Below are 23,187 nucleotides of genomic sequence, written 5' to 3'. Positions count from 1 at the left end.
GAGCAGAGAGCCTGAGATGGGGCTGGATCCCAGGACCCTGGGATCATGACCCGAGCCAAAGGCAGAGGCATAACCCACTGAGCCACCCAGGCGCCCCCACATGGATTTTTAAAACATAACACTGTTACACTCTTAATAGACTGCAGTGTATTGAAAACATAACTTTTGTATGTACTGGAAAACCAAAAAAAAATTATTTGATTCGCTTTATTGCCATGAGCTGGAGCCCAATCTGCTTTATTTGTGAGGTATATCTGTATATGATTATTAAGTGAGATTGTTGCTTTTCTAGACATTATATTTTAAAGCTAAATAGAGAAGATGCTCACCAGCAAAACGTGACTAATTTTTTAACTCGATGCTGTGGTGGCTATGATATGCAGCACATATTTTAGAGGTGCTTAGAATGAATTTTTCAGGGCTGCCTGGGTGGCTTAGTCATTAAGCCTCTGCCTTCTGCTCGGGTCATGATTTCAGGGTCCTGGGATCCAGCCCTGCCTCAGGCTCTCTGCTCAGCGGGCAGCCTGCTTCTCCCTCTCTCACTCCCCCTGCTTCTGTTCCCTCTCTCGCTGTGTCTCTCTCTGTCAAATAAATAAATAAAATCTTTTAAAAAAATAAATTATTTTTTCAGTAATGTACAATCATATATAAAAATACAGGTTAGTAAAAACACATGAAAATCCATACAGAGACAAACACTCACCAGCAGGAAATAATATTTTGTCTGTATCCAACTGGGCCTTGAAAGAGAATGGGGAAATCAACACAATTCTTTTGCTAGTTCACAACCACAAGTGTGCTTCATGTGAATTTAGGGATTAATGTTTATATCTCATGTGTAGTTTACAGATTCCTAAACTGAGAATGTAACAATTGGACCTGGAGGTATACTTTTCTCACCTCAAGTCACTGTGAAATCTTGCAGGAAAAAAACTAAATACTATGAACGGTTAGCTTACAACCAAAATTGCAAAGCACATAAGGAAACAATCCTTCTTAAGCAGGGGTCTTGCAGACACAACGATAGTGGGGTCAGAACACCTGTTTCAAAAATTTCAGATAAGACAATGCCAGAAAGAGACATAAGTTACTATATTTAAAATGGTTAAAAATACAAAGGGCATGAAAAAATGTTCATCATCACTAGCCATCAGGGAGATTCAAATCAAAACCACATTGAGATACCACCTTACACCAGTTAGAATGGCCAAAATTAGCAAGACAGGAAACAACGTGTGTTGGAGAGGATGTGGAGAAAGGGGAACCCTCTTACACTGTTGGTGGGAATGCAAACTGGTGCAGCCACTTTGGAGAACAGTGTGGAGATTCCTCAGGAAATTAAAAATAGAGCTTCCCTATGACCTTGCAATTGTACTACTGGGTATTTACCCCAAAGATACAGATGTAGTGAAAAGAAGGGCCATCTGTACCCCAGTGTTTATAGCAGCAATGGCCACGGTCGCCAAACTGTGGAAAGAACCAAGATGCCCTTCAACGGATGAATGGATAAGGAAGATGTGGTCCATATACACTATGGAGTATTATGCCTCCATCAGAAAGGACGAATACCCAACTTTTGTAGCAACATGGACAGGACTGGAAGAGATTATGCTGAGTGAAATAAGTCAAACAGAGAGAGTCAAGTATCATATGGTTTCACTTATTTGTGGAGCATAACAAATAATATAGAGGACAAGAGTAGATGGAGAGGAGAAGAGAGTTGAGGCAAATTGGAAGGGGAGGTGAACCATGAGAGACTATGGACTCTGAAAAACAACCTGAGGGTTTTGAAGGGGCGGGGGGTGGGAGGTTGGGGGAACCAGGTGGTGGGTATTGGGGAGGGCACAGATTGCATGGAGCACTGGGTGTGGTGAAAAAACAATGAATACTGTTACGCTGAAAATAAATAAAAAATTTAATTAAAAAAATACAAAGGGAATAAACTAATTCTCTAAAAATAAGATGTGGAGAAAAGTCTATGAAGATTTGAAAAAGATCCAAGTAGAGTTTCTAGAAATGAAAAATATAATAAATGTCATTGAAAACAGTGAGTTAATTAAATTTGATAAGATACAGTTGAAGAGAAAATTTAATACGTTGGATCATAGATCTGAGAAAATTACTCAGTACTGCAGCACTGAGAGATAAAGATAAGGAAATTCGAAAGAGCAGTTATGAGACTGAACGGATAGTATAAGAAGGTCCAGGATACAGTAAACAGGATTTCTGGAAAGACAGAATAGATGACTTATGGAATGGGAATATTTCAAGAGCTACTGACTTGAGACTTTCAGAAACAATGAAGAACATGAATTCACAGATTATCCCAAAGGACATGTAGTTCTACATCTTCACCTGCATAGGCAGTCAAACTGCAGTAAAACCAGTGATACTTGGATTATTTTAAAGGCAAGTTGAAAGAAAAGCCAGAATACTTACTAAAAAAAAAAAAAAAAAGCCCAACAGTATATGGAATTTTCAACGGCAAAACTAGAGATCATTACTCAGTGGAATACCACACTCACAAATCCTGATGGAAAATAACCATCAGTTTAGAAGGTGTTACTCAATTGAGAATGACATGCCATGACCTTGTGCTTCAAGGAAATTCGGGATGAGGATTTTATCCCATATTTAAGAGTGAGGGCAAAACAAAGATATTTCAGAATGTTTACTTACAGTTCATCAACCTCCTAAAGGCTGTACATTAAAGAAAAGATAATAGAACTCAGAAAGAATGGGGAGCAGAAGTTTTAGTGTATTATTGGCACATATATGCATAAATCTGGTAATCATTCACCAGCTTGCATAGTTTGGGAGTGTGAAAATAGAAGAACAATAGAAGCTTAAATTAAGCTTTATGAAGTCTATGAGAAAAAATACTGAAACATAAGGATATAGAAATCGAATGTAGAATGTTGAAAAGTGAGTTAGAATATACATATTCTGCCAAAAAAGTTGAAGAAGAGAAAATGAAAGAAAGAGAATAAAAATAACTATTGACATGTATAAAAAAGAATGTAAAGAAACAGTAGAAAAAGTTTAAGAACCCTACAGATGGTTCTTCAAAAAACTAATGGAATAGAGCAACAACTGTTTTCTTTGATCTAAAAAAATAATCCTTTGGGTAAAAAACAAAGTATAGAAAGATTCAGTTTGTGTCTTATTATTTATTTATTTATTATTTATCTGAATTCAGAACACATACTGTATATTGCCCTTGGATCTAGCAGGTGTTTGAAATCATTAAAATAAGCCTGAAGGTTATATTCCAAAACCGTTATCATTATTGCACAGTAAAAATAAATATACTAACAGAACAAAAGAAGGAGAACAGAAAAGTTTAAACAACAAAAGCAAATTTGGTAGTCTTTAAAATTGTGTGAGTGTGAATCTTTTTCTTGGATACTAATACATTGATCTAACCAAAAAAGTTCTCACCTAAGTGATCGCCTAAGTGATCATTAACCAAATGAGCAAGGAAGCCTTCCAGGAAATGCAGGGCACTTTCTTCTCAAATGAACATGTTACAGTAATATGTGCTGTTAACATGTAAATCACTCAGTAGTGGTAAACCTTAAAATGGGGGTGACTGGGTGGCTCAGTCGTTGGGCATTTGCCTCCGGCTGGAGTCATGATCCCAAGGTCCTGGGATCAAGCCCCACATCAGGCTCCCTGCTGGGTGAGAAGCCTGCTTCTCCCTCTCCAACTCCCCCTGCTTGAATTTCTTCCCTCTCTGTCTCTGTCAAATAAATAAATAAAATCTTAAAAAAAAAAAACAAAAAAAAAAACCTTAGAGGCGCCTTGATGGCTCAGTGGGTTAAGCCTCTGCCTTCGGCTCAGGTCATCATCTCAGGGTCTTGGGATTGAGCCCCAAATCGGGCTCTCTGATCGGCGGCGAGCCTGCTTCCCCATCTCTCTTTCTGCCTGCCTTTCTGCGTGCTTGTGATCTCTTTTTGTCAAATAAATAAATAAATAAAATCTTAAAAAAAAAAAAAACTTAAGATGATTATAAAACAAAATATAAAGTTATGTTTTTGTGGCATTAGGAATATTTCTCAAAGGACACATTTAATAAATGACAACCTGCCTACCGAGTGGTAGATTTACAAAGCCACTTTAATTTATCTAGAACGAAAGGCAAACAAGATTTTTTTCAAAACAAAATTGTCCAAAGTTGGGTCCTACAAAACGATTTGAAGTAACAAAAGAACAATCCTGTGATTACAACTGTGGTTTGAAAAATTGAAGGTTCTCCTACTAAGTATGTTACTGTCTTATGTGAAGGAAAAAGAGGCCTTTCTTCACTCCATTTGTTCTTCACAAAATAGATCAGACCTATTTTAGTCCTCGGCGCCCATGTCATTTTTTTTTTTTTTTTGAGTTGTGCTATCTAAAAACTCTTGTCATTAAAGCAAAACTAAACTCAATTAGAATGAAAAACTAAAACTGAAAAAAAGAAGAGAATCATTATACAGGAATCATACTATGTCACTGTCTTGATATACTTGATATACTTGATATAACTAAAAGTTAGCATATGACCAAATGAAGGGGTGAGTCCATTAAGGAGATGAGATCCTCAGGGAAAGTTTGTTTTCCTGTAGGCTGTGTGTTAAAATTTTCTTGTTAAAGCTGTGACAGGAAGTGTTTTTGTAGGAAAAAAAAAAAAAACTCCTGTATTGGTTTGATTTACATTCACATAAAAATCAGCAGAGTTCTTTATTTTAATGACTACCGAGGAGTAACATCCTTAGGAATACCTCTACATACATAATATAATAACACGTAATGAAATAATGATAATATGAAACATGTTGGGTGTCATCTGCTGGTTTTTCAAATCAAATGTTCATTTTATTACTTTATTTTGTTTTAATTTTAAAGATTTTATTTATTTATTTATTTATTTGAGGGAGAGAGCGCGAGAGAGAATGCAATCGGGGAGTGGGAGAGGGAGAAGCAGGCTTCTCACCCACCAGGGAGCCTGATGTGGGGCTTGATCCCAGGACCCTGGGATCATGACCCGAGCCAAAGGCAGATGCTCAACAACTGAGCCACGCAGGCACCCCCAAATTCCATTTTAATTTGTTGCACTACTTGTACTTGGATTTGAGGTGTATTCCATTTCTCTTTGAGGATGTGAGTCCTTTACATGTAGTTCTCTGGAAAGGTAACACAAATATAGTAAGAAATAACACTAACTGTTATTAAACATAGAAATACTGAATGTAGTACTAAAAATATCCTACATGAAAAGCAGATACTTGTATATCAATAATTTAAATAGGAATGTTCATAGAATGTGGTATAATAGTGATTCATATCTCTGTGCTAAAGAAGATTGAACAGATATTTGGATATACATAAAATTAGGAATGATGTGTCCAAAAATATATTTCATATAGATGAATGTTTACATATGTAGTACATTTCTTGTAACTGAAAAGAACAGATAACTTGTATACTATTTTTGAGAGGCTATCAATATTTTTGGAGGAAATGCAATTAATTGTGCTTCTTAACTTTTGTTTTTATTAACTTTAATCACGACTGCACATAATTTTCTGTTCATCCCAGTAATTAGTTCCAAATTATTCATCAGGATCTCAGATAATTTTTCATTTAAATTTTTCTCTCCCCTCTGTGCTTCTCCCCCACCCCCAAACCTATATTGCCCCTTCTAGGGATATTATGAATAACAAAGTATTTTACCAGCACCCTAATCTCATGAGGGCACTTGGGATGCACGAGACAGTGATGGAGGTCATGGTGAATGTCCTTGGAGGTGGAGAGTCCAAGGTAAAGGAAAACCTTTGATTATTAAGTTGCCAATGTACGTGACTCATGGAGTACGTACACTCCTGGAGCATATTCTTAATGAGGATTTCTTAAATCATCTTAGGAGGACTGTTTTTTAAAGAACACCTTCTGCAAAAACAAAGCAAACCTTATAGAGTGAGAATTGGATATGCTACTAGTTATTTCTCCTTGGATATTGATAACAATTTTTGTCTTATGCTGTGTAATTTGTTGTCTCCTAAACTTTTCCTATTTAGTGGTTAGTTAGAAACTTTGAACATAAATACTATACTATTTTTTAAATTCTTAATTATAAGTGAATGTCCATCACATTAAAAGTCCAAAACACAAGCATGTTCTTCAGACCCAGACATGCCGCTTGATTTAGATGGCAGTTGGTTTCACTAAATTCCTGATCCAGGCCCAAATCTGAAGATGATGTTCTGGAGTTTTAAGATGTAAAGTGAACTTTTTAAGTGATTTAAAGCTAAAATAAAGTGAAATCTTTAAAACTTTCAAATATTCAAAACCGAGTGAATAGAGTAATACAACAATTTCATATGAATCAGTATAATTTTATGATCTATGATTTACAAAATATATTACACTGTTTTTGAAATTTTAAGATGTGCTTTTCCAAATATGGGAGAGTTTGTATTTTTCATGTTTAAATTACCAGTTAGACAGACTTAGAAAGATATTTATAAAATATTTATAAAAATTCTGATAAGGAGGGATTCCAGGGATCATCTGGGGTATCCTAGAATAAAATTAAATGCTAAAGGGAGATGTATTTGAAGGTGTCTAGCATGCGGGCCTTCTGGGTCAGGGTGCTCATAGTAGCAGACGAGTCGTGTGTGAATCAGGGAAGATGTGACTCCTAGAATCTTAAAAACAACAATGCTTACAATAGGAATGCCCTAATGTGGTTTCAAGTAGGAAATAGGGTATTTTTAATAAAATGTCTCATTTGAACTTTTCCTCTCTTAACCTAAATTAAGAATTACTATCCATTTTATTCCAGTTTTACACAACTGAATCAATAAGACTTAATAGTCTCCCATGGAAGCACAGTTGATAGTGTTAGTCCGGAATCACAGCCAAGTCTGCCTGATTGCTAAATCAGGCTTATGCCACCTATAGATGTAGGGCTGTAGCTTAGTTCTAGAGCAACCCCTTGATGGTAATGAGGTTTCTCCGTTAATATTGGGCTTGATTTTCAGTGGCTCAAGGACTAGATGAGTTGACATGTAGATAATTGAAGGTCTTTAGTATTTAGTAGAAGGTCTTTAGTCTTTAGTAGCCCATGCAGACATGGGCTCACATGGTTTAACAATGTAGTTGGACCTCAGCTTTTGAACTCAGTTTTCTGAAGACCATTTGCTCCCACAGTTAACTAAATGTTCTTTATGTAGGAAATCACTTTTCCCAAGATGGTGGCCAACTGTTGCCGTTTCCTTTGTTACTTCTGTCGTATAAGTAGGCAGAATCAAAAAGCTATGTTTGATCATCTCAGCTATTTACTGGAGAATAGCAGTGTCGGTCTTGGTAAGTGAATTATGGCTTTTATTTGATCTTATAAGAAGAATATACATACTGTATTAAATTTTAAACTTTAATGCAAAGTAATTTTAGATTAATGCAGTGTGTGTTGTATTTAGAAATGAAATTTTAAGGGACAGTGTGTTTTTATATGGAATTTGTAGTTGTAGCACAAACCAGGTTTTGTCTCATCCTTGTTTGAATTAACAGCCTCACCAGCTATGAGAGGTTCAACGCCGTTGGATGTGGCAGCCGCGTCGGTGATGGATAATAATGAACTGGCCTTAGCTCTGCGTGAACCAGATCTGGAAAAGGTAAACAACATCCTCCCCTCTTGTGTTTGTGGAAGTTAGGCTTGTTTATGGTTGTTTCTCAAGATTATTGAAGTATAGCCATAATAGAGTTGTATTTATATTGACACAATTATAGCATACATTGTATATTATAAACATGTTACTGGGATGTCTGGGTGGCCCAGTGGGTTAAAGCCTCTGCCTTCGGCTCAGGTCATGATCTCAGAGTTCTGGGATAGAGCCCCGCATCAGGCTCTCTGCTCAGCAGGAAGCCTGCTTCCCCCCCCCAACCCCCGCCTGCCTCTCTGCCTACTTGTGATCTTTGTCTGTCAAATAAATAAATAAAATCTTTTAACAATAAATCTTAAAAAGAAAACATGTTACATATATTACGTAGAACCTATAGTTGTAAATGACAAAGAACAATAAAGTTGAGATCAAGCGTTCCCTCTGATCACATCTATTTCTCTCTGGAAAGAGAATCAACTTTTCTGTCTTGTAGGTTTCTGTCCTTTCATGGTATCTATTGTTACTTTTGCTTTACTCATACGGTTTTGATTTTTCCAGAAGTCGTTTTAACATCTCAAAAAGATTTTATTTATTTATTTGACAGAGAGAGCGATCACAAGTAGGCAGAGAAGCAAGCAGAGAGCGAGAGAGGAGGAAGCAGGCTCCCCACTGAGCAGAGAGCCCCATGCGGGGCTCGATCCCAGGACCTGGGATCATGACCTGAGCCGAAGGCAGAGGCTTTAACCCACTGAGCCACCCAGGCGCCCCTCAAAGTACATTTTCTATCGTGTAGACATATATCCCTGATATACTAAGACCCTGAGCTCTGAGTGCTTAAGGCTGCGTACATGTTTGCCGGAACATAGATAAATTTCCCCGGTATTGTCATCGTGACTGCATTCCAAGTGGTCTTCCTGGTCCTTCCCTGCTCCCCTACTTAGCAACCAGAATGAGCCTCTTAGAAAGTTCTTATTAGTCCTGCGTCCACAGCTCTTCCAGAGACTTTCCATCTCACTTCAAGCAAAAGCTAAAGGAATTGTAATGGCTTCTAACCCAGCTGATCTCACATACCCCTCTTACTGCCAGCCGTTCTCCTCGTCTCTTCCATCTGCTCCACCAGCCACACCGGTCCCCTTGCTTTCACAGGAACTTGCCAGGTGTGCTCCTGCCTCGGGGACTTCGTGCTTGCTGTTCCCTCCATCTGCAGTATTCTTTTGCCAGATGTCTTCCTGGCTCTTTTCCTGAGGTCCTTCCAGGCATTGATGCAAGTCACATTTTTGTTAGCTCTTCATGTCCATGCCATTTAAAATCGAAACCTCTTCTCTGTTTCCTGTCTTGTCTTCTTTGTTGCTTTATTTTCCAGCAGTTGAAAAAATTATTTGTATATTAGAGACAGAAAGACACATTTTCGTATTATTTATATAAAACATGTATTTGAGTATTTTTTAAAAAAAATCAACTCCTTATCACAAGGCCAGTGAATTCATGGCATGTTTTTTTCTCTATTGTTCACCACTTTGTCCCAGCTTTGAGAAAAACATTGGCATTGGAGAGGTAATTGAGGCATGAAAAAGTGAACTCTCTCAAACCCTCTGACCTGCTGGTCATGGGTCACAAAGCTTTGCATCTTGGACTAACCTCAGGAGCATTTTCTCTCATATCTTCAAATAATTTTATCTGTACACTGAAATATGGCTGATATTTAAAAAGTTGACCATACCAAAAATTTTGGAGGGTGTGGAGCAATGAAAACCCTCATCTATTCCTGTTGAGATAAAAAATGGTAGAGTCAGTTTGCAAAGCAGGTTGGCAGTTTCAACTTAAATTCTTCCTCCCCACAGAGAGAGGGTGTGGTGGGGAACAGGCAGAGGGAGAGGAGAGAGAGAATCTTAAGCAAACTCCATGCTCAGTGCAGGCAGGGTTCGATCTCACAACCCCGAGATCAGGACCTGAGCCAAGATCAAGAGTCAGACGCTTAGCCGGCTGAGCCGCCCAGGCTCCCCTAACTTAACAAATTCTTAATAAGTTTCTTAACAAAACATATACCTGTCATAAACATATACCTAGCCCTCCTACTTGTAGATACTTACTCAACTGAAATAGGAATTTGTGTGCATGAATGTAAGTAATGTTGTTCATCTTAGCCCCAAACTGGGGTCAGTTCAGATGTCCATCAACGGATGAATAGATAAGGAAATGTGGGCTATTTCCATGTGCTGTGGAATTCTTTTATTATGCAGTGAGAAGGAAGGAAGTACTGACATGTGCTACAATGTAAATGAATTCTCAGAATTGTTATTCTGAGTGAAAGAAGCCAGGCATAAAAAGATACATACTGGATGATTGCATATATAAATGTTCTAGAATACACAAGCTAATTTGTACTGTTACAAAGCAGATTGTTAAGGCTTTGCTTGCAGGGAGGGATGGTTGGGGCCTGAGGGGTGATGGGAATGTTCTGCATCTTGACTGTGGTGTGTTTTTACAGAAGCATAAATCTTTCAAAGTTCACTGAATCTATATTTTAATTTTTAAATTTTAAATTTTTATTTTTTTATATTTTATTTATTTATTTGACAGAGAGAGAGATCACAAGTAGGCAGAGAGGCAGGCAGAAAGAGAGGGAAGCAGGCTCCCCGCTGAGCAGAAAGCCCCATGTGGGGCTCGATCCCAGGACCCTGAGATCATGACCCGAGCTGAAGGCAGAGGCTCAACCCACTGAGCCACCAGGTTCCCCTTAATTTTTTATGTTTTTTTTAGAGAGCGCACGCACGTGCACGCACAAGTGGGGTGGGGGAAGAGGGGCAGAGGGAGAGAGAGAAAGTCATAAGCAGGCTCTACACTCATTGCAGAGCCCTTTGTGGGGCTCAGTCTCACGACCCTGGGATCATGACCTGAGCCGAAATGGAGAGTCAGATGTTTAACCTAAGACCCAGGTGCCCCGAATTTATACTTTAAATAGATGAGTTTATTGTACATAAATTATACTTAAAGTTGGTACAAAATATTTTTAGCTATATTACTTCTTTCTTTTTAAAGCTGGTTTACCTTGACTGAAGCATTGCTTATCTTACAATCTGATAGTAACAGGGATTTCTTTTAAAACTGGCTCAGTTATGAAATATTGTCAAGGACCAACATTCATATAAGACAATAATTTGAAAGGCAAAAATAGGCAGAAAACTTAGTGTGTTAAATTCAGTGATACTGAAACATAGTTAATACTATCCTAAGTTTTATAGACCATGAAATCATGGCACAAAATGATCCACTAAGTAGTACAGGTGGACCCAAGGGTATTTGAACCTAAGCTTGGGCTTTTTAAAAATTTCTATACATGTTTTCTCAAATATATCCCCCCTGCACATTAGATTCATAATACCGCTTTAGAAGTAAATCACTTCTTTGGAATATCACTGTATCTCAGATGGATCTTTTAATATCTCAGATAGATTCAGGGTTTATCCCGGGTCAGAGGTCTTCAGACTTTTTTGAAGTGTATCACATACCAGTGACATTTGTATTTGTGTGTGTGTGTGTGTTTATATATATAAGCTCTACACCCAACATGGGGTTCAATCTCATGACCCTGAGACCAAGAGTCAATACTTTCCCGACGGAACTAACCGAGCACCCCGAATATCATGCATTTATAGATAAAAGTTTCAAATTAAATTATATGAAACGTAGAACTATTCTTCTTTCACAGAGTTGATTCACAAATATTTTTATTACAATAGCACTTTGTTACCGCTTGTAAATATTTCTTAACTTTAGGTTTTACTGCAGGGAGTTCATGAGGATTGTCATAGGATTAAAAAGAACTTGCAGAACCATATGCATTTTAAACCAACCCTTGAGGATATCGCTTATCATGTGTAGTGTTAGCATCTAATGACTCCTCACCCACGGGATAACACTTTTGCTTATCCTCTTGTTTGTAGGTTGTTCGATATTTGGCTGGTTGTGGACTGCAGAGCTGCCAGATGTTGGTGTCTAAGGGTTATCCGGACATTGGCTGGAATCCAGTTGAAGGAGAGAGATATCTTGACTTTCTCAGATTTGCTGTCTTCTGTAATGGTAGGTCTGTTTGGTTGGGTCTTTTTTGGTCATGATTAAAACTGCTTAAAAATTAGATACATCAGGGGCACCTGAGTGGCTCAGTGGATTAATCCTCTGCCTTTGGCTCAGGTCATGATCTCAGGGTCCTGGGATGGAGCCCCACCTAGGGTTCTCTGCTCAGCAGGGAGCCTGCTTCCCCCTCTCTCTCTGCCTACTTGTGATCTCTCTCTCTCTCTCTCTCTCTCTCTGTCAAATAAATAAATAAAATATTTTTTAAAAATTAGATACATCAAAAATGGTATATCCCAGTATTTTCATGAGGAAAGTAAATATTAATAAAGACATTGAGTATTTTATAATCAGTACTTTTTTCCATAGTAATAATTGAATTTCTAATATTTGTTTCAATAGGGATACTTTGCCTTTATTATTAAATTAAGCTTTTGGGGCAGTTACACATTCTTACAGATTTTTATAATGGGGTTCCAATAATAGGTGAGTTTATGGCTTCATATCCTACAGAGAATCAACAAAAACGAATACTTTATGCCTCTCTAATGCTTTTCTTTACTTTGAAAATTTTGAGTACAAAAGAAGAAACTTACTGTGTCTTGAGTATATACAACTAGTGATTTGAACTGAATTTTAACGTTATTAGTAACTTGTTCTTTGGTTTTAGTTCTTGTTCTTGTTCTTGTTCTTTGGTTTTAGTTATTTTTCTTTAAATATAAATGCTCAGAACATCCATCCACAAAACCAACGTTTGTTTACTCTTGTTCCTTGTTTGATTTTAGGGGAGAGCGTGGAAGAGAATGCGAATGTCGTGGTGAGGTTGCTCATCCGGAGACCCGAGTGTTTCGGTCCTGCTCTGAGAGGGGAAGGTGGGAATGGTCTGCTCGCAGCCATGGAAGAAGCCATAAAAATATCTGAGGATCCCTCACGAGACGGTCCGTCCCCCACTAGCGGATCCAGTAAAACACTGTAGGTCTAATATCCACACTCTTACTAAAGAGAAAATTATATTCCCTGATTTGAAATTTTACAAAACATGATTTACATTCTGTTAGCTGTGGTATAATTTTCTGGTCCTCCTGATTTCTGCCCTTGAAAATAAAATGAATTAGGCCTGGAAGATGGTTGGAATTTGCTGTGGAAATAGGTTGAATGAAAAAGAGAAAACTAAGGAAAATGGGGTAGATATAGCAGAGAGAAGTTCAGGCTGTAGGATGAGATGTATTCTGTGAAATTTTCCAGGAGCCTCTGGCTCAGTGAGTAGTTACAAAGGATGGCGGGCGAGCCTCTGAAATTGTAGTAGGGTTAAGTGGGAAGCTGGCTGGAATGAGTTTTCCAAGACAATAGTAAGAAAGTAAGACCTTTAGCAAGAGAATGGGGGGCTTAACTAAACTGGAATGGTGGTAAAGTCCAGAAAAGGGGATATTTTCTTTCTGAGGAGGAAAATGCTTGGTTAAGGTATTATAGCAGATAGAGCAGACAGCAACTACCTTACGTTTCTCCGTGGTAGGCATTACTCACACTTGAGTCCAGCAGTAGACGTAAGTCCATTCAGGCAGTCACTTCACAGTTGTTATCTGTGGAGGCGAATGTCCTACTAATACCACTGGTGAAGATGGAATGTAGGGCTGATTGGAGACAAATTTCCGAGCAGAACAGTTCTGCAAACCATCATTCTTCCATACGTAGACTGTGCGTAGATGTTCTGTCCATGCCAAGGCCAGCCTGGTTTCAGACTGGGAGGTCCTCCAAGAGCCTGTTCCATGTTGGTCAATTAGCCATAGAGGGATTAGGGGGCCCTCAGGTTCTCTAAGTAGTGGAAAATGTATCAAGGGATCTCTGGCCTGGGACCACAGCAGCCAGTGTACCCACAGGGGCCCCGGGAGCAGGGTTGCATGCCCGGATGGTGTTTGCAACGAGGCCTTGCTGTCACCCTGCAGCTGCTGAGCCCAGCTGAGCTACCAAAGGAGGAAAAATGATGGGATCTTCCAAGGGCATCTAAATCGGTCTCCTGTCTGCAGATAATGGAATCTTCATGTTTTCTCACAGAGGCGGGAGGGAGACACTGATGGATTTTTTGGGAGTGGGTGGGTGAGGTAGAGTAGATGGCAGAGAGATAGGTAAGTAAACGCTCTCCCATTTCTGAAGTGCTTTCTCTGGGCAGAAACTCTGTTCTGGGTGCCTTATCTGTGTCACTTTCCAGGACAGATCTTTGTCACCCTTTCTCAAAATGTATGCTATTTACAAAAGTAGTCTAAACTTACCAAGTCTTTCCGTTAGGTATTTTCTTTGTTAAAACAAAGCCTGTCTGCCTCTAGAAATAAGTAGAATCCATCCAATTAGCAATCTCTCTTTTTCCCTTTTGAAGGACTCTTCATATCAAATGTTCCACAAATGTGTTCTTGGTGTCATCTTTAAACTCATTTTTCTTTAAAAATGTCAAGGTGCAAATTAATCACCGATATGAAAAGTAGCAGAAGAGGCAGAATAAGCTATCTTAGGGGTCCCTTTTCTCTGAGAAGTCTGTAATAGATCTGAAATGGAATTTAACCTGTTTGCTTTGCTTTCTTTCTTTCTTTCTTTCTTTTTTTTTTTTTTTTAATCTATGAAAGTGATACAGAAGAGGAAGAGGATGACACTATCCACATGGGGAATGCCATCATGACCTTTTATGCAGCTTTGATTGACCTCTTAGGACGCTGTGCTCCTGAAATGCATGTAAGTGCTCTGTGGCCCAAGAGCGGCAATCCTGGCTTACCCATCGGTGTCAAGAAATCCATAGCTGGCAAAGATGATAACAGCATCCAAAGCCAATAATCTCCACGCTCCATTAAAAATAATAGCCACAGCCTAATTGCTGAGCAAGTGTTTACTTAGTTGGAAATGTCTTGGTTGTAAAAATTAGTAATGAGATTTCGGTACAAATCATTAATAGAATAGCCAGTTACCTCGTGTATGTCTAAAACTCAGACAGCCTCCCCACACTTGATGAAGAAAAGAACCCATTTTTTCCTATAAATTTCCTCTCCTCATTTAGTGCATGTAGAGAGCAACCACTCCTGTCAAAAGTCATTTTCTTGGTGTACATGATTTCATCTCTGTGCCCGCCATTGGTTGAGGGGACAATGGGGGTGGGGAAGTTACCCACTGGGAAGGAAACAGCCCTGCAGACTCAAGGGGCCGGCCTTTTCTACAATGTTTCGATCAAGAAGAAATTAAGTTTCATGAACTAGTATTTCTTTTACTCTGTAACACACTCATATATTTTTTACTTTATCTTGATCTATTCTGTTTCGTTCTATTATATTCATTTAAAAATGCTAGTTAGGGCTCATAAAACCAGCTTTGTGAGCTGGTAATGGGAAACAATGTAGAGATTGAAACACAGTGAGAGGTGCTGGGGTAGAAGGGAAACACGCTTCTGAGCCGGTCCGAGCATGAAGCCCGAAGGACCTCTGCTTCCAGAGCCCGTCTTTCTCCCTGCCCTTAGCATCTGTGGGGGGTTTGTGTTTATAGTTGTGTTGTCTTTCCTTTTTCTTCCTGTTGTTATTGTTGTTGTTTGGTTGGGGGGGCAGGGAGGGGGGCGTCCCTTTCTCTCCCAGCTGTAGGGTGAAACCTCCATGTTTTCTTGATAGAACCTTTCATTGAGAACAGAGAGGAATCACAGCGTGGAGACATGTCTGAATGTCGGCAAACCTAGAGCCTGATTTTTGTAAAAGCTTAACTTGCTGCTAATGAGATTTTCATCCTAGGAAGTGGGAGGAGTAGATTATCAAAACCTGCATGCGGGAGGTGATTGCAGACAAAAAACTTTATGCTCACAGTGTTCTGTTTCCATTAAAGTGAAAGATCAGAAATTAGCTAATAAATAGTTTTTTATTCTATTAAAGTGGGAGGAAAAAAACAAGTGATTCAGTAAGGGACTAACCGTTCACTCCTATGTTTACTCATCTTCTGTAACTATTGGTTGAGGACCTCTTGGGGAAGGAAGCAGACACCCTCCATGGCAATGGACGCCTGCTGTCTGCTCCAGAACTTGGCAGAGATTCTCGATGGGTCAGATTCATGGTCCTCACAGGTGTTTGGTTAGCTGGTGACAGTCTGAAAAACCTGTCATGATCCCTTTTCACCATCCCTCCCCCACCACACACACACATATTATACACTTTTCCTTAGGAGAAATGCGTGTGGAATATAAATGGATATACAATGATATTTTCTTTTTTTTTTAAAAGATTTTATTTGTGGGGCGCCTGGGTGGCTCAGTGATTGAGCCTCTGCCTTTGGCTCGGGTCATGGTCTCAGAGTCCTGGGATTGAGCCCCGCGTAGGGCTCTCTGCTCAGCAGGGGAGCCTGCCTCCCCACCTCTCTCTCTGCCTGCCTCTCTGCCTACTTGTGATCCCTCTTTCTCTCTGTCAAGTAAATAAATAAATAAAAATCTTAAAAAAAAAAAAGATTTTATTTGTTTATTTGACACACAGAGAGAGAGAGTACAAGCAGGGGGAGCGGCAGGCAGAGGGAGAGGGAGAAGCAGGCTCCCTGCTGAGCAGGAAGCCCCATGCAGGACTTGATCCCAGAACACCGGGATCATGACCTGAGCCAAAGGCAGACACTTAAAGACTGAACCACCCAGGCGCCCACAATTACATTTTCATCCCCATGCAAGAAAGAGGCTAAATCAGTCATAAATATCACTATATATTCTGGGTCTAAAGATAATTTTTTCTTTGTAATGCATAATTCGGCATATGCTGATGTCAGTAAGACTGTGGACAAGTAAATATCTGTCTGTAATGTAAGCTTCAGACAACCATTTCTGCCAGAGGTCTAACTGTATAGGTATCATTAACAGAAAATTATTTTAGACTTGGATTCCTATACTTGAGATTTTCCAGATGGAATTTTAACATTGATTTCACAAAGTTGTTCTAACATTCCTTGATTTTTCTGCCCATAGTTGATTCATGCTGGTAAGGGGGAAGCCATCCGAATTCGGTCCATTTTGAGATCCCTAATTCCGCTGGGAGATTTGGTGGGAGTAATCAGCATTGCTTTTCAAATGCCAACAATAGCCAAAGGTAAGGCCAATTTCTCCTCTTTGTAATTCAGTGGAGCATGGGAGGACATGATGTTTCAATAATATCCTCAGCATCCACATTCCCCTCCCCCGGCCCCACCTGACAGCATAGTTACCGGACTTAAGTTTCTTTACGAAATGAACTAGAAAGTACATTATTTTGATTGAATTAAGAAAAGCTCTATTCCCATATGCTTCTACACATATGGTTACAAACACATCTAAATGAAAAAAAAAGATACTGCTTTTTTATAAAGTATTTTCTGTTCTCATTGTTTTTAAATAGCTGTTTTCAGTGAGATTTTAGTTCTTTTTACGTGACATTTTTGACAGTTTCCCGAGAAGAGGAAATATATACCTCACCCTGTCTTACCTAATTGCTTTCCTACTGTGTTTGGTTCTCATTCTTCTTTTTCTTGACTGCAATTCTTTTACTCGCCCTTTTATAGTTTTAATTATCATTTTCTTATGATGCTTTTTTCTGCCAAAAAATGATCATAGCTTTTGACTTAGGTTTTAAAAATTCCCAGTGTGTTGAAAGAAGGGATCTTCTCAAGACTAAGGAGACGATTTTAAAAAATAAAAATTTTTACTGTTTTCATCCAATATTTATTATCCTTTTAACATTATGTCATTTTGGCTTAGCAACTGCTTGTGATTTGTTTTGTTTGTTTTTAAAGATTTTATTTTATTTATTTATTTTTGAGAGTGGGGGAGAGGGTGAGTGGGGGAGGAGTAGAGGGAGAGAGAGAGAATCTCAAGTCCACTCCACACTGACCCTGGAGTCCAATGCAGGGCTCGATCTCACGACCCTGAGATCATGACCTGCACCCAGACCAAGATTCAGGTGGATGGATGCTTAACTGACTGAACCACCCAGGTGCCCTGATTAGGTTTTAATAGTAACTCAAAAGCATGGAGAATAAAGTAGTAACCCCTTCTCTATGTCAATCCCAGCAACCGTGGCCCATCCCCCTGCAGCCCAGATTGGGTTGGGGAAGGAGGAGGGCTCAGGCAGCACTGAGTGGAGTGCAGATGCTCCACGGTGGGGGTGACAGAGGGCCTGGGTTGGCACCCATGCCACTCCCCTGTGGCTCCCCAAGCTACAGGAGAAATGGCAGAGGGCACAGGCCTGAGGCCCAGTCCCCTGGTGATGGTTCACACTCTGCCTCCCATAGAAACAAAGATTTGGGAGTTTCTGAAGACACTGATAGAGAGTTAGATTCTGAAGTACACTTTCGTTTTCCTTTTTCCAGCATCAGTTGTGTTCACTTTTCAATACTTCATTGGATATTGTTGCACATAGCATTTTTACTTAAACTTCTAATTTTAGAAGAAAATGCAAATAGGTAGAATGCACATGTTTTGCTCTTCTTCTCCCATCAGTTACAAATCCCAGAGAGGGTTGGCTCTTATGACCTGAAGTCTAGACTAAGGGACCACTGTGTCGTGAAGGCGGCTTACCCTCCTTGCCAGTCTTCCGATTATGAGAAAGTAACGTTTCATAGGCGCCCGCTCACAAACCCAAACATTCCTTCCAGGTGACATGAGCCGCCACAATAGTTAAACATTCGTTATGATGTGAGGGAAAGCTGCAATGAAAAATGGTCCCAAGGGGGCACCTGGGTGGCTCAGTTGTTAAGTGTCTGCCTTCAGCTCAGATCATGTCCCAGGGTCCTGGGATCAAGCCCCACATCAGGCTCCCCGCTCGGTGGGAAGACTGCTTCTCTCTCTCTTGCTGTGTCTCTCTCTGTCAAAAAAATAAATAAAATCTTAAAAAAAAATTGTCTCATGGCTTGTTGCCTTCTCCCCTTGAGGCAGTTTCTTCTTTTTGTGTACGTGCAAGTGATCTTCTTGTGTAATGTTCATTTACTTAAATAAGATGTCTTTTCGTTTCCCTATATTCTGAGCCACAGACCTGACACTGTCAGGAAAAAGATAAGAGTAATACCAGTGGTGCACAGATTAGGGAACAGAGAAGTGCTATATTTTAAGGTAAAATTAGTAATAACAAAGAATCAAGAGATGGGCGATAAGTGAAGCCAGATGTCCTGGTCAGAATTCCCCCAAAGTCTCTGTATGTCTCCTAATTTTGCTCCACTTACCTGCTCTCCCACCCTTAAAGGTTTTCCAGGTTGGTTTCTTTCCTCTTCCTCTTAGTTGTCCTGTAATTGTATTATTTTGTGATGTTCTTCTTCATAAATATGCACTGTGTTGTCTACCTTGGGATTTAAAGGATTTTTGTGTGCATGTGAACTATCAAACTCATGATGAAGGTTGGCTCTTAAAACCCAATCCATTGGTTATTATTAAATTTCTATGTTTTTCTTCTTACCACTTTCCTTTTTTGGAAAATGTAGACAGAAAGCTGTATGTTTAAATTTTGCCACGGCATTCATTTAAATCAACTTTAAAAGTGAAATCAGTAGCTTTTTGTATGTTCCAGGGACACGTCCGCTGGTTCTTTAAACATCACCACTCCTCAGTGATAATTACTGTTGTATGTTCTGTATTAAGTAGGTGAAATTTGCCTCTTCCTCCCTTAGTGATAGCTGAGGCCTTTCTCAAAATCTTTTATCATGTGTTAGAGCTGCGGTGTGGCCCAGAACAACAATGCAGGCAGGAAGGGTTCAGAAACCCGAGGGCAAGCACACGGTCTCAAAATTGATGTTCTGTTCCTGCAGTGCGCGGCCCTGGCGGGTTTGGACAGACTGTCCGAGGCCGTGATGGCAGGCAGAGGAATACTGCAGGTACCACAGGCTAAGCCCAGTGCACCTGGCCCTCCTCCTTCTAGTTCATAAGCTCGAAGTCTGATGAGAGGCCATTCCCCAGCCTTTTAGTCTCTAGTGTGTTCAGGAGACGATGAAGATAAAACAGTAGGTGGTAACAGATGGATGTGTCCTGAGTCCCAGGTCTGTGGGCTGTAATGTGCCTGAAAACAAATGTCTGTGCGAAGGAGTCTCATTTCAGGATCAGTGGGTGGCTTACCGTTTCCCTAGGCACAACTGTATGTGAAAATCCTGGGACCTTTTAAATGTAAATTCCCTAATAATGTGATTTTTAGGAGAATTAAACTGGAAATTCATACAGATTTCAGCTTTGGTTGGGTTTTAAATCTGATTTTCCTTGGTTTAAATCCGACTTTGCCAGTTATTAGGTGTACAACCTTAGGAACGTTACTTCACGGCCCTGAAGGTTGGTTGTCATCTTTTAAATGTAGCTAAAAACACCAACCTCACAGTGTGGTTTTGGAAACTGTGTGAGATCGCGTCTGTAACATTCCTAGCAGAGTGCCTGATAACAACACAAACAAGAGCTATTATTCCCATTATTTTAATTATAGGGAGAAAAGTAGTAGGTGTATTGGGTGTTAGTATAATTTACTAAGGGAAAGAAGCTATTGCATATTAGCCTTTAATGTAATTTCCCTTAAAATATTGTTTCTTGTTTAGTTTCACGGTTCAGATACGAAATCCATTCCTTGATAACGAAGGAAAACAAAAACATTGTAACCTTATTTTTTCAGGATGATTGTGTTGGTGTATCCTCTTTACCCGGGTCCTTTTTTCCCTCCACACTGGATCAGTATTAAAGATTCTGTGATGTCATTCGTAGAATCTTACGGTGTGTCCTCAATAGCAGAATGTTATTTGGTATCATTATCACATGGTCAAACAGGAAACGAATCTGCCCTCCAGTACCTTAAATTGGTACATAAATCCCCCAATTCCTCATATCAGTTGTTCCCAACCTGTGCATCTATATAATCTATATAATCTACTCATTATATAGGCATCAAATATTGACTGTTGAGAAAAATACTATGACTCTCAAATATGTTCCAAATGTCGTTAAATGCTATTATGATTAATGAAACATATTTCATTTGAAAGTCAAACTGATTCATAGGGTTGTTTCAACATTTTGCAATTGCCTAAGCCATAAATATGTAAATGAACCATGACTATCACATAGGGATACGTTAGTTTTATTAGTGTTTAAAAGGGGCTGTCTTTTTTGAAAACAGTGAAAACTTTACAGTTTAACTTTTTATGGTATTTACTGATAGTTTTACAGTGTGAATTTTGGATTCCTTCTCGTTTCCTTCTCATTATCTAATCTAATGCTATGTCTTTGATGATACATGTGATTAATAAACAGATGCCCAAGTCATATTTTGAATGACCTTGAATTTAAATTGCACTGGCATAATCCTTCAGCCAATTCCCAGCACTTGCTTGTGGGTAGTAGAAGGACCAAAAAAAAAAAAAAGCCATTCAACTGGTAACTTGACTTAAAACTTGAGAAGGCTGGAGAGAAGCCGTTTGTAATCTATCCATTAACAACGACATGTCGCCTTCTCTCTTTTAGATGGGAATGTGGTGGAGCCTGACATGTCTGCAGGGTTTTGCCCAGATCACAAGGCAGCCATGGTTTTGTTCCTTGACAGGGTCTATGGGATTGAGGTTCAAGATTTCCTCCTCCATCTTCTCGAGGTTGGCTTTCTGCCAGATCTCCGGGCTGCTGCTTCTTTAGATACGGTAATGATCTGAACAGTTGACATCAGCTTTTGACTCTTCATTCTCTGGCTTGTGATAGTCTCCATAGATATGGTCATTCATTTATTCATGGTCACTAAATGTTACTGATTACGTATTATATTTTTAGGGAGGTGGTAGGTAAAGAGAAAATAAAATAGACTATGTCCTAAGGAATTTACTGAATAGTGGAGAAAACTCACAACCTCAGCAGTATGATAAGAATTCTGATTGGGTACTACAGAGGACAATAAGTGTGAATAACTCTAATTTGGGAAGTCACAGAGGGTCCTTTTAATCTCCAAACTGGCCTAAAGGATTATGCTTCTCAAGGAAAGCAGTTACAGTATTAAGAATGTTTAATGGACATTGTTGAATTGTGCCAATTACAGTATCATCCTGGTGTCTTTATTTTTAAAGCACAGATAAGGCTGAAATTTCTCCTGTCCATCCAATGGCCCACATGGAGAACCTGTCATTACTGGTATAAATATTCTATTGTCCAAAGCATTGTAGGATAAGCTGACACTCTAAATGTTATTTCGGTAGTTATAATAATACCCTCTTTAGTCTCACTCCTGGATCTTTTTGATTCCAGAGAATCAGATCTTGAGTTGATAGTAGCTCTTTCAGGAAAGTGAGGCGAGGAAAATCCTAAAAATAAGCAAATTTTTTTTCCTTTATTGGGTGTGTTCACTTGAAATTCTGAGCCTAACCAGGAGAGCTGATACCATAATAAGGCAATCGGCCTTTGGTTATTGATTCTGCTGGACGTGAGCTAAAATATAAATGTATATAACTCCCATTCCCAAATATCGTTGATTAGCGTCTTCATCTCCCATCCATCCTCCCCTTGATATCTTATGACAGGATGTGAGCCTCTTGGGCTTCTCGAGGAGGGAGCTAGCACGAAAGCTATCCCTTCGTCTTTATCTATTTATGAGCAATTAAAAGTTGATTGTTTCTAGTGGTAAAAAATCCTACGAGCCACGCTTAGAGACAGAACCTAGGAGAACATCTCCATTGTTCATGTACTTGTTGTTTTCTAGAGAACAAAAGCCCGTGTCCATACGTTCATCCCTTTGAGAGTTGTCCCCTGCCAAACGCAAATGACTTTCTACTTTCACGATTCCTTTCCAGGCTGCTCTGAGTGCTACAGACATGGCCTTGGCCCTCAATCGATACCTTTGTACAGCCGTGCTGCCTCTGTTAACGAGATGTGCCCCCCTTTTTGCGGGCACAGAGCACCACGCTTCTCTCATTGACTCCTTACTTCACACTGTGTACAGACTCTCTAAGGGCTGCTCTCTCACCAAAGCTCAGCGGGATTCCATAGAAGTTTGTTTACTCTCTATTTGTGGGTAAGTGGGAGACGCACTCTGTGTCAAGCTGCTGCTGCTTGAAGAGGGAGAATGTATGATATGGCCCTTGACAAAAGGTTAGGGATTTTGGAAGAAATTTCCGTACCAAAAAGCGAATTCATTTTAGGTAGTGCCCTGTACCCAAGGTTGGAATCAGGGCGCCCTTGCTCCGGGTCAGGTGCAGGAGTCTTGCCTCAGGCCTCTGTAGGCTATATGGCAGTTGGACGGAGTGCTGGACCGGTGGTCTGGATGTTGGTGGGTAGGGGAACTATGTGAGGAGTCCCGGGCCACTTTCGTGTAAGAGTGGAAGATTCTCCCCTTTTGACGACGTGTGATGATTTTAACTCCTTTTCCAGAAGAGAAAGGAAAAGAGAGACTTATCAAATATAAAAGATGACACAGTCTAATATTAAAGCATTACTTATTGTGGCGATCATGAAGGCTATTTCCTTCATCCTGGAAAACCACTTCCCATAGGTAGAAGTGTTCAA

The 23,187-nt window shown here is 39.6% G+C and overlaps 1 protein-coding gene across 1 annotated transcript in view; it reads left to right on the top strand.

The window, feature by feature from the left end:
* RYR2 (ryanodine receptor 2) overlaps window positions 1–23,187 on the top strand; it is a gene marked incomplete at its 5' end in the record, with an annotated part of 631,749 nt that overhangs the window by 433,072 nt on the left and 175,490 nt on the right. Inside the window, 9 exons of the mRNA XM_080822946.1 lie at window positions 5,688–5,802; window positions 7,218–7,350; window positions 7,555–7,658; window positions 11,591–11,726; window positions 12,503–12,689; window positions 14,333–14,438; window positions 16,678–16,798; window positions 21,169–21,338; window positions 22,476–22,696. Coding sequence (XP_080679072.1) covers window positions 5,688–5,802; window positions 7,218–7,350; window positions 7,555–7,658; window positions 11,591–11,726; window positions 12,503–12,689; window positions 14,333–14,438; window positions 16,678–16,798; window positions 21,169–21,338; window positions 22,476–22,696 — 1,293 coding nt within the window. The remainder of the gene's footprint in view (window positions 1–5,687; window positions 5,803–7,217; window positions 7,351–7,554; window positions 7,659–11,590; window positions 11,727–12,502; window positions 12,690–14,332; window positions 14,439–16,677; window positions 16,799–21,168; window positions 21,339–22,475; window positions 22,697–23,187) is intronic.

Source organism: Martes martes (genome assembly GCF_963455335.1).
Source record: "Martes martes genome assembly, chromosome: 14".
In the NCBI taxonomy this organism is placed as follows: Eukaryota; Metazoa; Chordata; class Mammalia; order Carnivora; family Mustelidae; genus Martes; species Martes martes.
The sequence above is the reverse complement of the archived record's forward strand: the minus strand, read 5'-3'. Positions and strand labels throughout refer to the sequence as shown.